This window comes from Pteropus alecto, unplaced genomic scaffold, assembly GCF_000325575.1.
Source record: "Pteropus alecto unplaced genomic scaffold, ASM32557v1 scaffold222, whole genome shotgun sequence".
Classification (NCBI taxonomy): domain Eukaryota; kingdom Metazoa; phylum Chordata; class Mammalia; order Chiroptera; family Pteropodidae; genus Pteropus; species Pteropus alecto.
The window spans coordinates 412,448-429,416 of NW_006433716.1; the positions used below are offsets into that span (position 1 = coordinate 412,448).

Here is a 16,969-nt window from a genome sequence, read left to right on the forward strand (position 1 = left end):
TTGGAACAAAAAATGTATAAATTAATTGAGATTTGAAATGTAAAATATAAATTAGATATAAATTATGCTTTAGTTGAAGTAGCTTTATTCACTGTATGAATTTTCATTCTGTGCCAGTTTTTTATCACAGGTACTGAGTTTGAGTTACTATAATAGTAACTTAAGAAGTTAAAATGTATAAAAGACCAAAACCCTTGCCTTTCAAGAACTTACAACTTGGGGGGATTTATAAAAATGATGGAGAAAATGATTATAGAAAATGAGAATGCTTACTACATCATTTGGAATAAGCAATAAAAGACAGAAGAAGAGATTAATATGCCTTAGAGAAGATGAAAATGAAAATTTTCATATTTGTTTTGTACTCTTAATCTTTTAAAAAATTAAAATTTAGACTGAATCTTAAAAATAGGAGAGAAATAGAAAATATGAAATAGAAAGATTTCGTTTTACATTTAAGCTCTCATTCCAAAAACTAAAATTTATTATATCAGCAAATATAAACAGTCTATAAAAGCTAACATTTTTATTTTATCTTTATCTTTATCTTTGTGTGTGTGTGTTGCTTGTTATTTTATTGCATTTACTGAGTGGTTACATATCTTAATTGTGAAAACAAAGTCATACAATTAGAAAAAATCTTTTTGACCACTCCTTATGATTTTCATTATCTTCTGTTAATAGGAAATAGTGCCTACCGATCAGCTGCATCTAAAACAGTGAATATTTATTTCCCTAAAAAGGAGGCTGTCACTTTTGACCAAGCAAACCCTACACAAATACTAGGTAAGTATATTTTCATTAAATAGTTTTCTTACATATCCACATCCTCTTTGCCATGCATTCAAGGCCATTTCTCCTCCTAACATGAGCTGGGAATTGGGTACATTCATGATAGACTTCTGTTGTGGTATTACACAACTCTAGGGACTTCAGGTGCACAATCTGAGATAACAGACCCTTAATACTTCGTAAGAAGCCTTATGTAAATTTAAGGTAAATGTTTTCTATATGGTTACTTTAATGAGAAAAAAAACTAAAGGGGAAAAATGTAAATCCCATCCCCTAAGCTTTTAATGTTTTTTTTTTTTAAAATAATGACTAATGACATTATATTAGTCATTATTGACAAATGTCATTAATTACAAAATAATGACATTTAAAAAATAAAAATCCTGCTTGAAAAATTAATAGCCCTTAGAAATAATAACAAAAGGCTGTTTAAATTTCTCATTAAAAATGAAACTTGGCAATTTTCGATTGCTTTTTCTATTGATTTGTTCTTCTCAAAATAAAATGACAGGGGTTTTTTTGTTTGTTTTTGGGGGATTTTTTTTGGAGTAAGAGTACTAAAGCTCTCTTTTGCCACAAAAACTATAAGAGAATTATTTGAGATAACATACATACCTGACTATATGACAGGGTTTTTGTTTTTTGTTTTTTGGTGGTTTTTTTGGTTAGAATTAATCCTTCATACTGTCTTTATAAAAATCATTCCTGTTTTTTTAAATGCTTTATTTGAACAATAAAAAAGTATATGCACACTTATAAACAGCTTGACATTTTTCAACTCATATAAATAATGAGCTATTTTTTAGCATTTCTTAAATATTGTTTTTCAATGACAAAGAATAGGTCCAGGTTTCCAGTTATGATTGATAGAAATTTGTGAATTTGGACAATTTATCTTCTTAAACTTTTGTGATTGGAATTTGACCTTTTTCATTCTTTGACATAAAGATTTTTGAGGAAATAATGTTCGGCGACTCAAAATAACATTAGTGATGACAAGGATGCTATATTGAAGATACATGTGAGAGTTTAAAAGAAATTGTTTCATGAAATACGAATGGTGGGAAAGGCAGTATTTCCATTAAATGTATTTACAATAATGTGATGTCAAAGATGCAATAAATTAAATATTATAGACATTTAAATTTTTGACTATTTCATTGATAATTGTAGAAGTTAATATGTTAGCTAAAAGTTATCAGTTTTCTCATATGTAATACGTAATATTGCTTGAAAACCATTCAAAATTGGTACAAATATAATACACTTTAAAACTTATTCAAAACAGAAAGTTTAAGGAGATTTGAGAAAATTACATGTAAAATAAAAATCACAGTAACCTTTTTCTATACTGTGTCTGTCTTAAAAATACTCACAGGCCTTATTCTCATTTTATGGTGATTGATTATTGCCATTAAAAGTCTTATCTCCCCATAGTGTATGGTAGAGTACTCTTATTGAAAAATTTGGCATTTATATATTTTATCTGGCTGATTACAGTTAGAGAATTTTGAAAGTTTGGTTTTGGGTTCTAGGTAAACTGAAAGAACTTAATGGAATGGCACCTGAAGAGAAGAAGTTAACTGAGGATGACTTGATACTTCTTGAAAAGATACTGTCTCTAATATGTAATAGTTCTTCAGAAAAACCCACAGCCCAGCAACTTCAGATTTTGTGGAAAGCTATTAACTGGCCTGAAGGTACACAAACACTCTTTAAAATTTAACTAGAAAACAGAAAGTTTGTCTTTTCACTTCTATCAATATTACTGCTGTTTCTAGATTAAATAAAAGTTAGCCCAAGTAGTTGTAATTCACATTGTAAAAAACTTCACAAAAAGGATTCACTATACCACTATAATTCATAGTCTTGTTTTGGTCACATACCCTAGGAGAATCTGAAGATAATATAATGACCCCAAACATGTAGCATTTTGTATTTTATTTCAGAGCCTTACTGGATCTTCTGCAAGCCATCCAGGAAACTCTTTATGACCTGTTAACCCTAGGCTACAAACATTTGCTATAAGGACTTTTTCTTTTTCTTTTTTTAGTAAATTCACTTAATTTTCAATTTTATTTATTTAATTTTTATTGAAGTAACACTGGTTTATAACATTATGTAAGTTTCAAATGTACAACATTATAATTTAATATTTGTATATACTATACCAGGGGTCTCCAACCCCCGGGCTGTGGATCGCTACCAGCCCCTGGCATGTTAGGACCCAGGCCACACAGCAGGAGGTGAGCGGTGGGCAACTGAGCAAGCGATGCTTCATCTGTATTTGCAGCCACTCCCCAGCGCTAGCATCACTGCCTCAGCTCCACCTCAGATTGTCAGGCATTAGATTCTCATAGGATCACTGGTCCCTGGTGCCAAAAAGGTTGGGGACTGCTACACTATAGCATGATCACCACCAAAAGTTTATTTATTTATTTATTTGTTTTATTTTTTTTACTTTTTATTTATTTTTTTATGCCCACAGCAACCAGTCTTCCTAGGTGGTCTCCCATCCAAATACTAACCAGTCCCAACCTTGTTTAACTTCCGAGATCAGATGCAGTCGGGCGTGGCATGGCCATAGACTATATATTTTTAAAATTTTAAATAAATTTATTTATTTAAATTAGTTTCAAATCATATTAATGCTAACTGCATTCCCTCTGCCATGCTCCCCATCCCCATGACCATCTATCAACTACTAATTTGTACTTCATTAATCCTTCACCCCATTCTTCCAACCCCAAACCCCCTCCCTCCCCTCTGGCCGTCACCACATTGACCACTATATTTGTGAGTCTGTTTTTGATTAGTTTATTCTTTTTGTTCCTTAGATTCCGCATATAAGTGAAATCATATGGTATTTCTCTTTCTCTGTCTGACTTATTTCACTCAGCATAATAACCTCTAGGTCCATCCATGTCGTTGCAAATGGTAGGATTTCATTTTTTTTAATGGCTGAATAATAGTCCATTGTATATATGAACGATAACTTCTTTATCCAATCATCTATTGATGGGCATTTAGGTTGCTCCATATCTTGGCTATTATAAATTGTGGTGCCTTGAATATTGGAGTTAACAGATCTTTACAAATTATTGTTTTGGTTTTCTTTGGCTAAATATACAGAAGTGTAATTGCTGGTTCAAAGGTATATCCATTCTTAATTTTTTGAGAAACCTCCATACTGTTTTCCATAGCGGCTGTACTAATTTGCAATCCCACCAACTATATATGAGGGTTCCCTTTTCTCCACATCCTCACCAACACTTGCTGTTTTTTGATTTTTTGTTGATAGCCATTCTGACAGGTGTGAAATGCTATCTCATTGTGGTTTTAATTTGCATTTCTCTGATGGTTAGCGACCTTGAGCATCTTTCATATGTCTGTTAGCCATCTGTATTTCCTCTTTGGAGAAATATCTGTTCAGGTCTTCTGCCCATTTTTTAAGTGGATTGTTTTTTTGCTGTTGAGTTGTATAAGTTCTTTATAAATTTTGGATATTAACCCCTTATCAGATGTGTCCTTAGCGAATATCTTCTCTCAGTTGGTTGTCTTTTTGTTTTGCTGATAGTTTCCTTTGCTGTACAATTATTTTTATTTTTTATTTTTGTTTTTACCGCCGAAAGTTTAGTTTTTACTTTTTACATTTAATTTTTAATTCTAAAAGTGTCCTCTCTCATTATTTTTTCATTGGAGAAAAAAAAATCATTTGTCCTACAAAATGTGCCATACTGTGGATTTGGCTGATCACTTAATGTGCTTCTCTATCTCTGTAGTTCCTGCTAGACATAATTAGATTCTGGTTCAATTTTTTTTTTTAAGATAAATATCCTTTATAAATAATGCTGCATACTACCTTTATATCATAGGGCACATAATTTCTGATTTCCTTACTCTTAGTGATGCTGAGATTGTTTAGTGCATTCATTCAGATGATATCTACCCAATCCCTTGAATATAAAGCTCTCCACCAACCTATAAGCATCCTATTATCATTTGTCAACTGGAATATCTTTTATAGGACTCTTCTATCTTTTATAGGACTTTTAAAAGCAAGGTCCCTATCCCATTCATTCCATAAGGACTTACTGAATATTGTATGTCAGGCTGTTTGATAACACAAGAGAGTTACGTTATTTTTAAAGCATATATGATCTTGTAGCAATAAGTCTAGTCTCTAAAATATGAAAAAATCAATTAATACAAATTTTAGAAATATACACAGGCACATGATTTTTAACATTTTCTTAAATGATTATGGATTGATTTTGTAACCGGGAATAAAATCCTTAAAAATTGAGCAACAATCATAGGAATTTTCTGGATTTTCATAAACATTAATGAATTTTTTTTTAATAGATATTGTCTTTCCTGCGCTTGACATTCTTCGTTTGTCAATTAAACATCCCAGTGTGAATGAGAACTTCTGCAATGAAAAGGAAGGGACGCAGTTCAGCAGTCATCTTATAAGTCTTCTGAACCCTAAAGGAAAACCAGCAAACCAGCTGCTTGCTCTGAGGACTTTTTGCAATTGTTTTGTTGGCCAGGCAGGACAAAAGCTCATGATGTCCCAGAGGGAATCACTAATGTCCCATGCAATAGAACTGAAATCTGGGAGCAATAAGAACATTCACATTGCTCTGGCTACACTGACCCTGAACTATTCTGTTTGTTTTCATAAAGACCATAACATTGAAGGGAAAGCTCAATGCTTGTCAGTAATTAGCACAGTCTTCGAAGTTGTACAAGACCTAGAAGCCACTTTTAGACTTCTTGTGGCTCTTGGAACACTGATCAGTGATGATTCAAACGCTGTGCAATTAGCCAAGTCTTTAGGTGTTGATTCTCAAATAAAAAAGTATGCTTCAGTATCAGAACCAGCTAAAGTAAGTGAATGCTGTAGACTTATCCTAAATTTGCTGTAACAATGGGGAGGGGACTGAGATTTTAAATTGATTAGTGTTTTTTTTTTTTCACATTTCACATGACTGATTACAGATGATAAAGAATGCTGTAGATTAAGTCAAAATTCAGATCTTGTAAAGTGCGGGGAAGGGGAAACAAAGGAAAAATAAAATTTTTGCACTGGTGTACTGTGAGATTTTCCTGTATAATGTGGGTAGGTTTTCAAGAGTTTAGAAAATTAAGAATGAGCTGTAATCAACAAAAGAACAATTACAGTGGCATAATTTCTGTACCTTAGCCACACAGGAGAAGACAAGAGCTTTTATTTATATAATCTGCTTTTGCTACTTACACACCCCAAACTGTTAATTGTTGGTGGTTTTCTTTTTTTGAATTTCTGCTCTACTCATTTCATTGCTGGATTTTTTTTAACAGCACTGATACATTTCAAGGTCTTGTTTTGGGATAACTATTTTAGAATTTTTAAAAATTAAGTTTGTTGTAAATTATTGCATATATTGAAAAGATATAAAATAATTTATTCATTTAAACTGTTTGTAAATAGAAAGTGAATTTGTTTGATGGTTCATTTTTAGATGAAGTAAAACCAAATTACTAAACTATGTTAGGTTGTATATCAATTCAGACAGATGAAGCCCCAAATTGACTCACACCTTATGATCTAGTTTCTTTTGCCCTTCACTATATGAGATAACTTCATTATTCATTCCAATTTTGATATTTGTTTATTTTTGGTCATTTCCATTACCTCAAAGGGAATTTGGAATGTACTGAATGTTATCAGGCAATTGTGCAAGCAAGAATACATCAAACTATGTTCAAGTCTAGAGCCTGTCATCTGAAATTAGTATTTTTGAGCCCCTAACATGGTCCAGGTGCTATGATAACCACTTTCATATTTAATTCCTAAAACCCCTTAAATGAATTGTGATGCTATCTCTGTTTTCAGAAGTAAAGATAGTGGAATGAATCATGATAGGAGAAAAAAAGGTGCATACCATGCTATATTTCCTAGAGAGGGGCTCACAAATTTGTCTTTGAACATCCTAGCAACTAACGCAAAGAAGGAACCCGCCCAATAATTACATAATTTATTGTGTCTAAGATAAATTAAGAGAAGTGTAACTATTCTTATTTTAAAAAGTTAGATCATTTCACAAAGAGGACTTTGCCTAAAATAGCAGGATTCTCAATATTTATTTAAAACCATGCATTTCCTGACTTACTGCCAAATTGTAGTCAAAGAAGAATAATTCTCCCCCCATAGGGGAGGAAAGGATTCTGATTGTCTAGATTAATCAAAGGAAAAACTTGGAATGCCAAAAAAAAAAAAAATGGGTAAAATATAAAAGGGGATGTATATTTTTACTAAGTAATAAATTGCAACTTTTCTGGTGTTTACCCAGACTTTAACTGTTCTATTTGCTGGTTCCATTAGGACCCTGTGCTTTACTTTTTTGTTGAATTGAAATTTAGGGGGTTAAGTCAAAGTTAAAGAGCAAAGTTAAGAGTTTAACCCAGGTCAGCCTGGTTCCATTACATTACACTGCTTTCTTGTTAACATGTCCAGTCTAGCATGTTACAAACACTTTATCCACAACATTTTGAAATGTTAGTTACCTCTGGACATAAATTCTTGGTTAAGAATGTGAGTTTACTCTTCAAAATGTGAGGGGTGGCAAATTGTAAACACTGTTTGCTTCCTATTAGTATATAAGTCTTTTTATAACAACTTTTTATTATACCAGTATTTCATGTTTATTGAAAAGTTACAAAATACAGTTTAGCAAAATGAAAAATAAATCCTACTAGAAAGATAATTGTTAAATGGTGATTCAGTGATATTTTAAAGATTTTTCTTTTTCAGTTAAACTTTTTCCCATGATTTCCTTAACTTTTTTTTTCTGACTATAAATACGTATTTGCTGAATACAATACACACGTAAATAAATATTTTCTGTAATCCAATCACCCAAAGAGAACCATTCTTAATGTCTTACGTTTTTATTTTTTTAAAGGAATGATATACATTATTCAATAACCTGATTTTTAAACTTGACATATATAGTATGCATACGTCCATCTTAATAAATATATTGAATGAATATACCCATTTCCTATTATCTGACATTGTTTCCAATTTTCAGCTATCAAGCAGTGCTCTTGACAAGTCTCACAAGTGTTTTAGGAGTTCTTTAGGGTATATTTTACACATGGAATTGGTGGGTCAAGTTAATGCACATATATTAGACTTAATATATGTTGCCCAATTACTCAGTGGTAAAAATCTTGGGAGTTAATGTCCTTCATGTTGTATCCTAAACATAGTTGCCTACAAGTGACATAACTTATTGTCTCTTTCATAACTGCATTATCTTCCCTATTTTTTAAATGATGTTTCTATTGTGACTTTTTTTCATGAGTAGCTGAGTTTATAAGTAGCAATGCAATGAAATTTTATCTACTTAAAAATCTTAAATGATGGGAGAAACATAGAAAAATAATAGATTCTTCGCAAAGATTCTAAGAATAAGATGGATACAGCTTCCTTAGCAGTTATCACTGTATCTTACGGTTATTTTAGAGGGAAATGATATAAGGTATGGAGGATCATTTGTGATGTAGCATCCTTTCTACAGGTCTTGAGATATGTTACCCAGTTGAGATTAGGGAATGTTATTCAATATTTTAAAATTTTTTCTAATTCTAATTTCTAATGTATTTTTGTTCAGAAAATTATATACAGTGTCTTTCTTGGCTGCTACAACAAAAATATCATAGACTGGGTTGCTTAAACAAAAACATTTATTATAGTACTAGAGGCTGGGAAGTCCAAGATAAAGATGTTGGCATATTTGGTATTTGGTGAGGGCCCACTTCTTGGTTTCTCAGATGCTGTCTTCTCCCTGTGTCCTTATATGGCAGAAGGGAGGAAGGAGTTCTCTGGGGTCTTCCCATTCATGAGGGCTCTACCCTTGTGACCTAATCACCTCCCAGAGGCCCCACCTCCAAATATCACATTAGGAATTAGGTTTCAACATAGGAATTTTGAAGGGGACACAAACATTCAGTCTATAGCACACCATATAGTTGTGATTATAAATGCAATTTTGAAGATTTTCATTTAACATTTTTCATGTTTCCCTTCAATTTATTAATGAAAATGTTCATACACAAAAGTTGAAAGAAGTATAGTGAACACTCATGGACTTGCCAACTAAGTTCTACAATTAACATTATGCCATATGTAATTTTTTTGAAATTATTTAAAAAATAAGTTACAGATATCACACTTATCAACTAAATACTTCAATATGTATTTTCTAAGAATGATATTTTCAAAAATATTCATTTAGAACCATATTGCATTGAAGAGAATTTCATATCTAATATCCACCCATATTCAAATTTCCTCATTGCCCTCAGAATGCCTTTTATAACTTTTAAAGAACCTAAATAATCAAGGTTTATGTATTGTATTTAGTTATTTGGTTATATGTCACTTTGGTCTCAATCTAGAACAATATCTCCATCTGTCTGTCTAACCTAATTGAAATGTCTAGGCCAGGCCAGAATATGAAGTACCCCCATTTTATATTTCTAAAATGTATTATTATAACCCTATATATTAGTTATCTATTGCTGCTTAATAAATTAACCCCAAAGTTAAATGGCTTAAAACAACACACATTTGTTATCTCCAGTTTTCTGTGAGGAATCTTGACAGCTTAACTGGGTCCTCTGCTTCTTTGTTTTACAAGAGGCTGCTATCAGGGTGTCAGCCAAGGCTGAGACCTCATCGGAAGGCATGACTGGGAAGGATGCATTCTCACGCTCACTTACATGGTTAGTGTTCAATTCTTTTCAGGTTGTTGGATGAGGACTTCAGAGGCTTCCCTTGGTTCCTTGCCTTGTGGGCTTCTCCATCACAGTAAGCTACTCCATCAGAGCCAGCAAGGAAGAGAGTCTGCTAGCTGGACCAAAGTCAGAATATTTATAATCACAGACATGACACCCTCTAAACACCAACATTCTATTGGTTGGAAGCAAGTTATTCAAGGAGAGTAGATTACACAAAGCTCTGATCTGAATGCCAGGGAGAGGGATCATTAGGGGCCTTAAAGTCTGCTTGCCACATATTCTATTTCCTATAGAAGCTAAATCCACAGGCTTGGTTAGATTGAGATTAAACTGCTGTGGCAAGAATACATCATAGGTGATGTGTAATTGTATTTTTTAAATTTGGTTGCATCATATCTGAGTTTCCTTAATGATATTTTCCTTCCCTTAACTACAGGAGGGTAGGAGAACAAAAATAGGATGTAATTGGCCTCTACTTACCACCTTAATAGAGATAGGGGAATATTTTTAAAAAATTTTTCATTTCTCATTTTATTTTCTATCCAATTCCCAACGTGATTACCATGTTTTATTTCATGTTTAAAATCAAGGTGCTTGTTTTCTGGGGGTACTAAGAAAGGCAGGATCTTGACTTTGAGGGCAACAAGTAAACCACTTTGGTGCTTCTCATGGAGGAAAATAGTCTTTAGGTTACAGTGAATAATGGAAATTTTAAAGAGCCGAAAGCTGACTAATGCCCTTCTATAGAGTTGGTAGGCTGATATTGGTTCTAAGCCTAAAATGGGGTCCTGGGACTTAAAACTTGACCTTGGGTGTTCCTGGACACATTGTAATAAATCAGGAAAGTAAAATGTCCAAACAGCAATGATATTTTCATCAAATGTAAAAGCATATGGCATAGCAATGTTTGTACGATGTTTTGCAATTGGATTTAAAACAAACCAGTTAAGTAGCATTGTAAAGAACAGACAGATTTAAGTTAACTATAGCATGCATTAAGCAATTACTTTATACTCATTATAAGTTTACATCATTATCCCTATGGGATAATCTTTTACAGGTGAAGAAACTGAAATTAGTCAGGTAAATCTTTATATAACAAGTCTATCAACAAAACAATGGAGAAGAGAATAATATTTGATAAATGGAGTTGCCAAAACTGGATACTGATATAGAGAAAAATATCTTTTTGTCATAGCCACTTTACTTCAACCTTGATACTGGTAGAGGCATGTAAGCTTAATACAGCTTGAAAAATCCTTCAAAACATTTCTTTCATTCTTATGTCCTCAAAGGAACTAATAAATTCAAGAAATATTTGCTTATTTCTACATCATTTAAAATTTTCAATAATAAAAGCAACCAGAGGTGCTGTGTAATATAGTGAAAGAGTACTGGCTTTGGAGTGAAAAGATAAACATTTCAATGACATTTCCCACCCACTTGCTAATGAATTAAGGCAAGCTGCTCAACCTCAGCCCCAATTTAATCGTATGTACCTTGGGACATCAAAAAATAGAATAAAATATTTATATAAAAGCCTAGCAAAATGTCTGTCACATAAGTGCTTATCAAGTGTTCTTGTCAAAGATAATACAAGGCTACCATCTTCTTTAACAATAAAAGTGACTGCTGTAGAGAATGACTTCAGAAGCATGGTGGAGTGAGAGTTGTCCCCAGATCTCTCTCCTTGAAACAACAATAAGCTGAACATCTAAAACTCAACAAACAAACTGCACACCAGCACGTCTGAGAGTAGGATCTGTGCATAAGAGCTACCTCAGGGATCCAAGAGGCTTAGACGACACCTACTGGAAACCAAAAGAAAAACACCTTCTTTGCAACTAGCTAAAGAGAGACCTTTATATAATAAATCTTCTTTCTGGAAAAACAAAAACAACAACAAAAAAACAATACACTTCCATTAATGCCCAGGCAGAGAAATAGTCCATTAAACACCATGAACAACCAAGGTGACAAGGCAGCTCAGAAAAAGATAAAAGTCTCCAGTAAATAAGCTTAAAGACATAGAAATATGCAACTTAAATGACAGATAATTCAGGATGGTACTTCTGAAAAATAATGAGGTCCAAAACAACTCATATCAACAATTTCAAGAATTGAAAAAACAACTAGATGAGCAGAATGATTTCTTTAGCAAGGAGAATGAAATCCTCAAAAAGAATCAAATAGAACTCTGGAGATGAAGAATACACTAAAAGAGGTGAAAAATGAAATGGAAGGTTGGGAAATATAGTTGACCAAATGGAGGAAAGGATCAGTGATATTGAAGCCAGAAATCTAGAAATAAATCAGAAGGAAGAAGAGAGAAACTGAAGAATGAAAAATAATGAAAGAGAAATACAAAAACTAGTTGATACCATCAGAAGAGGAAACATAAGAATAAAGGGTATTCTCCAAGGGGAGGAAAAAGAGCAAGGATTAGAAAGCATTTTCAGACAAATAGTTGATGAAAATTTCCCAAATCTAAGGAATGGGCTGGAACTTTGAATTCAAGAAGTCAACAGAACACTCAATTATCTCAACCCAAAAAGGCCTTCACCAAGACACATTGTATTAAAATTATCAAAAATCAACAAAGAGAGTTCTCAGGGCAGCCAGGGAGAAGAAGACAGTAATTTATAAAGGAAAACCCATTAGATTATCATCGGACTTCTCAGCGCAAACCTTACAATCCAGAAAGGAAGGGAATCAAATGTTTAAACTATTAAGTGAAAAGAACTACCAGCCCAGAATAATGTATCCAGCTAAGCTCTCCTTTAGATATGAAGGAGAAATAAAGACCCTCCCAGACATACAAAAATTCAAGGATTTCTCCACTATGAAGCCTGTATTACAGGAAATACTGAAAGGGGTCAGCTCACCTAAAACAAAATGACAAAAAACAAAACAAAACAAAACAAAACATAATTAGGAGTAAGGTGACTAGCACATTGAATCAAACAGAGGAATGCACCAGACGATTTGATAATGAGGAACTAAGATTCCAGTCCACGAGAAAGTGTTCAACATTCTGAATTAAAAATGCAAGTTAAAAGTCTAATATCATACATTAGAAAAAATGTTTTGAAAAGTTTTCAGCGTATGGGTGACTTTTTAAGTTGGCTCAGTCTTCCGAGCAATCAATTAAACTGAATAAGAAAAATAAAACATTGATGTCCTTTGATCAATTTTTTTGGGGGGTACGTAAGGGAAATAATGTAAATTTTTTTCTTAAGCTGTTTATAGTTGCATTACTCTGAATAGTGACAGAATTGGTAAACAAACTAAACACCAACATTTGGATATTGCTTAGAGAAAGAATATAATGAAGTACTAGAGCCACGTGCCTTTAGAAGTGAAAAATGAATCATGCCTAGAAATGAGTGTTAATGGGGAGAAACAAGAAAGCATAAGACCCTATTCCTGTACAATTACCTAAAATACATTTCTAAATAGTTTGCCCAGATGACGAGATTTCCCCTAACTTCTCTTTATTGTTATAACGCTGTGTCATAAATAAAAATCGGAAGAAAATGAAATTGGAGAATCAAAAACTGCACTTTTACCTGTGCATTTTTATATTGACAAAGATTGGAAATACGCATCAATAAGGCAAAGAGCCGTTGAAAAGCACCATCTTCGGCCTTTGTAGAGATATAAAAACGGACAACCAGCCGACTAGACAACCAGCCAGCCTTCAGCAAACTCAAATGAACCTCCGCTGCCTGTGGAGGCGGTGCTACTGGTCTCGGCACCACCCCCAGAAACGCCTCGCGGCGTCTACGACGAGGCCGGAAGTGATGCAAAACTGCGACGCCAGCGCCCGCCGCGGCCGCTGGAGAAGGGTTTAGGTCACTTCAGAGACGGTGGGCTTTCTCCGGATGGTTACAGCAGAAGGATCATGACGGGGAAGAAGTCTTCCCGGGAGAAGCGGCGCAAACGAAGCGGTCAGGAGGCGGCCGCGGCGCTCGCGGCGCCGGACCTGGTACCCGGCCTGGCCGGCAGCGGCAGTGGGAGCACCAGCGGCTGCGGCAGCACCAGCGGCTGTGGGAGTGTAACCTGCTGTGAGAACACCAGCTTCAGTGGAAGCGTCACCGGCGTTGGGAGCGGCGTGGAGCGCAGCGAGCGCCGGAAGCGGAGGAACACTGACTCATCTTCCAGCGTCTGTGGCTCCTTGCAACAGGTGCGTGCGCGCCCTTCTCGCAGCTCTGGGGGCTGCTGCATTTTCGGAAAAAGGCGGGCGACGAGCAGGATGGGGTGCTGGCTGTAGCTCACGGTTAGCGCTGCGATCCCAGGATTCCACCCGTGCGTGAGGTTCATGTTCCTAAGTCCCGGTGGACGCCACACTCCCATGTCTGGAACTTCAAGTTCCTAGATTTGCTAATGGTTAACTCATTTTGTTTTTAGCCCCTTCCGCTCTTGTGGTCTCCTAAATCTCTCTGAAAAGTATGGTTAAGAAGCTAGCCTTTAATGCTCTTGCAAACCACTTTTTACTTTTCATTTTAATCTTTTAGTAGGTTATGATTAACTCCATATTATAAGATGAGAAAACTGAGACAAAGAGGTTAAGTTTGCCCACAGTTTGTTACTAACACCTAGATTTGTATCCAATATCTGACTGCATAAAAGACATGTCCTTTGTATTCCATCGACCTGTAAAGATATCGCCGTTTAAAAATATCTTTTGCTTCTAGTATGTTATAAAGACACCGAAATAAAGGGAAAAGCATGGAAGTCTTTCTTTAAGTCTCCCTCAGGCTTTTATACATTCTTGTCAGATACGTGTACTTAAGTTTCTCCATATAAGCTTTATTGTGATACTGCTCCCATTGAATCGGACAACACCGTTGCATTGTTGGGATGGGTGGGGGGATCTTTACATATGCAGTACTTTATTTTTTTAGTGACTGCACAATGTTCCATTTTAACTTTATGGATGAATATTTAGATTTCCAGTTTTCTTACTGTTACAGAGATGATATGAAAATGCATACCCTCGTACATATGTCTTGTACAAAAATTACTTTAGGTTGGAGTCTCAGAAGTTCAATTGCTGGATCAAAGTTAATACATTTAAAAAAATTTGGTAGGTACCAACAAATGCTCTCCAAAAAAGGCTTTACTAATTGATAATCCAAACAGTATAAAAGAATAACTGCAAATTTTTGCCGTATCCAGTTTTTAAAATTTAGCCTAATAAAAGGCTAACTTTTAAAAGTTAGCCTAATAAATGAAATTAATGTTGCCTATGTTTTTAATTTTCCAAATTAATCGTGATATTGAACATTTCAATATATTTGTCGTTTGATTCCTTATGTAAATGGGTTAGACTTATCTTGTGCTATTTTTCTATTTGGTAGTTTTCAACATTTTACTGATAAGTTATGAATCTGTACATAAAGTCCTGGTTCTCATGTTTCATGTAAGGTGTATTGCAAATGTTTCTCTAACTTTGGCCACGGTATTCTGAAGCTTTTGATTTCGTGTGGTCAAGACTAATTTTTTCCTATGCCTGTTAGATTGTGTGTTTAGAAATGTCTTTCCTAATCCAAGATTATAAAATTATTCTGTATTTTCTTATAATATTTTTAACATTACATCTTTAAATTGGGAGTTGTGGAAGCATAGAAGGCCATTTATTTATATGTCTTTTCTTGTATCTTGCCATGTTATTAATTATTAATTTAAAATTGACTCCTCAAAATTTCTGCTGTGAGAATATGTCTCCCCTTTTTCAGCACTATATTTCTCATTTTCTTTTCTTTTGGTATTATCTAATATTTTTTGGTATAGTGTTCCAACAAAAGCAGTGACAGTAGGCATTCTTTTCCCAATCCTTTTTCTAGTGGGAACATTTCTAATATTTGCCATAGGTTCTGAAAGATAATTTTGATCAAGTTAAGGAAATTTCCTTCAATTCCTAGTTTCGTGAAGGTTGTACAGTTTTATCAGGTGTGTTTCTGGCATTCTGTTGAGATGATCATATAGTTTTCCTCCTATAATCAGATAATATAATTTTATTGATAAATTAATTGACATTGAACTGTCCTTGCAGTCTTGAGATAGATTCTATTGGGTTTGTTGGTTTGGTTGTTGTACTTGATGGAATTCAGCATTTATGCTTTTGTCTTTATGTTCCTAAGTTAAATTTGACTATGGTTTTTATTTTTGTAGTTATCTTCTCTGGTTTAGGTATTAAGATTCTGCTAGCCTCATGGATTGAGTTGAGGACCTTTGGTTTTCTTTTTGTTTTTTGTTTTTTGGGTTTTTTTTTTGGTGTCGTCCAGAAATGTTTATATCTTTTTTTTCCCCAAGATTTGTCAGAACTTGACCATTGGACCATACAGCATACAGATAGCTCTCTGGGTCTGGTAGGTTTTTTTTTTGGAGGGGGGGTAGGTTTTTTTCCCCCCATAACTTTTTTCAAATTCTTTGATAGTTATAAATCTATTCAGTTTTCCTACCCCTTCTAGAGTCAATTTTTAATATCACCATTCTTATCATAAATAGGTTCTATAGTAGTATTCTTTATCATGTTAAGACCAGGAATACTACAATGTAAATATTTGCATATGTAACTAAACTCTTTCTAATGAGAAGTAAGTGTATTTGTGAAGGAAAACAAGAAATTACATATTAGGCATATGGATAACATTCTAGTATTCCGAGAATGCCATTATATTTGTTCTGTATTGAGTTCCCTATTTATTATTTATTTATTTGTAACAGCTTTATAGAGATATAATTCGTATAACCATGCAATTTACCCATTTCAGGTATACAGTTCAGTTGTCTTGAGTATATTTAAGTATAGTCACAGTGTTGTGCAACCATCACTACAGTCAATTTTAAAATATTTTCATCCCCCTCGCCCCCCTAAAAAATAAGAAGCTCTATACTCTACCTTGTTCCCTCCCTAGGCAACTGCTAATCTACTTCCTATCTCTATAAATTTATTGATTTCCCTGTTCTGGACATTTTATATGAATAAAATCATATAGTATGTAGTCTTTTGTGTCTGTTTCCTTTCACTTAGCATGTTTTTTCAAAGTTCACCCATGTTGTAACACATATCAGTACTTCATTCTTTTTTATGGCTGAATAATACCACATCTGGATTTTCCATTTGTCACTTGATGGACATTTGAATTGGACATTCTACCTTTTGGCTATTATGAATAATGCTTTTTTATGAATTTTTTTTACCAGTTTTTGTGCAGACTTACAGTTACTTTTCTTTTGGTTATATATCTGGGAATGAAATTGCTTGGTCATACAATAACTTTTTGAGGAACTGATATGAACTGTTTTCTAAAGAGGCTGCACCATTTTATATTCATCCTGCTGGCAGTGTATGAGAGTTCCACGTGCTCTACATTTT

General features: G+C 34.0%; 2 protein-coding genes and 1 long non-coding RNA gene across 3 annotated transcripts in view; 2 read left to right on the plus strand and 1 right to left on the minus strand.

Moving 5' to 3' along the window:
• PLAA (phospholipase A2 activating protein) overlaps window positions 1–7,695 on the plus strand; it is a 35,392-nt gene extending 27,697 nt beyond the window's left edge. Inside the window, exons 12-14 of the mRNA XM_006908342.3 lie at window positions 685–786; window positions 2,328–2,492; window positions 5,158–7,695. Of these exons, the coding sequence (XP_006908404.1) occupies window positions 685–786; window positions 2,328–2,492; window positions 5,158–5,723 (833 nt within the window). The 3' untranslated portion in view covers window positions 5,724–7,695. The remainder of the gene's footprint in view (window positions 1–684; window positions 787–2,327; window positions 2,493–5,157) is intronic.
• A 33-nt stretch (window positions 7,696–7,728) lies between these two features.
• LOC112476979 lies at window positions 7,729–13,258 on the minus strand. Its single transcript, XR_003045270.1, has 3 exons — window positions 13,155–13,258; window positions 9,568–9,698; window positions 7,729–8,637 (listed from the first exon to the last, which is right to left on the minus strand). It is a non-coding gene; the product is annotated as an uncharacterized LOC112476979 (long non-coding RNA).
• Window positions 13,259–13,374: 116 nt separating this feature from the next.
• CAAP1 (caspase activity and apoptosis inhibitor 1) overlaps window positions 13,375–16,969 on the plus strand; it is a 36,951-nt gene continuing 33,356 nt past the window's right edge. The window contains exon 1 of the mRNA XM_006908343.3: window positions 13,375–13,771. Coding sequence (XP_006908405.1) covers window positions 13,490–13,771 — 282 coding nt within the window. The 5' untranslated portion in view covers window positions 13,375–13,489. The remainder of the gene's footprint in view (window positions 13,772–16,969) is intronic.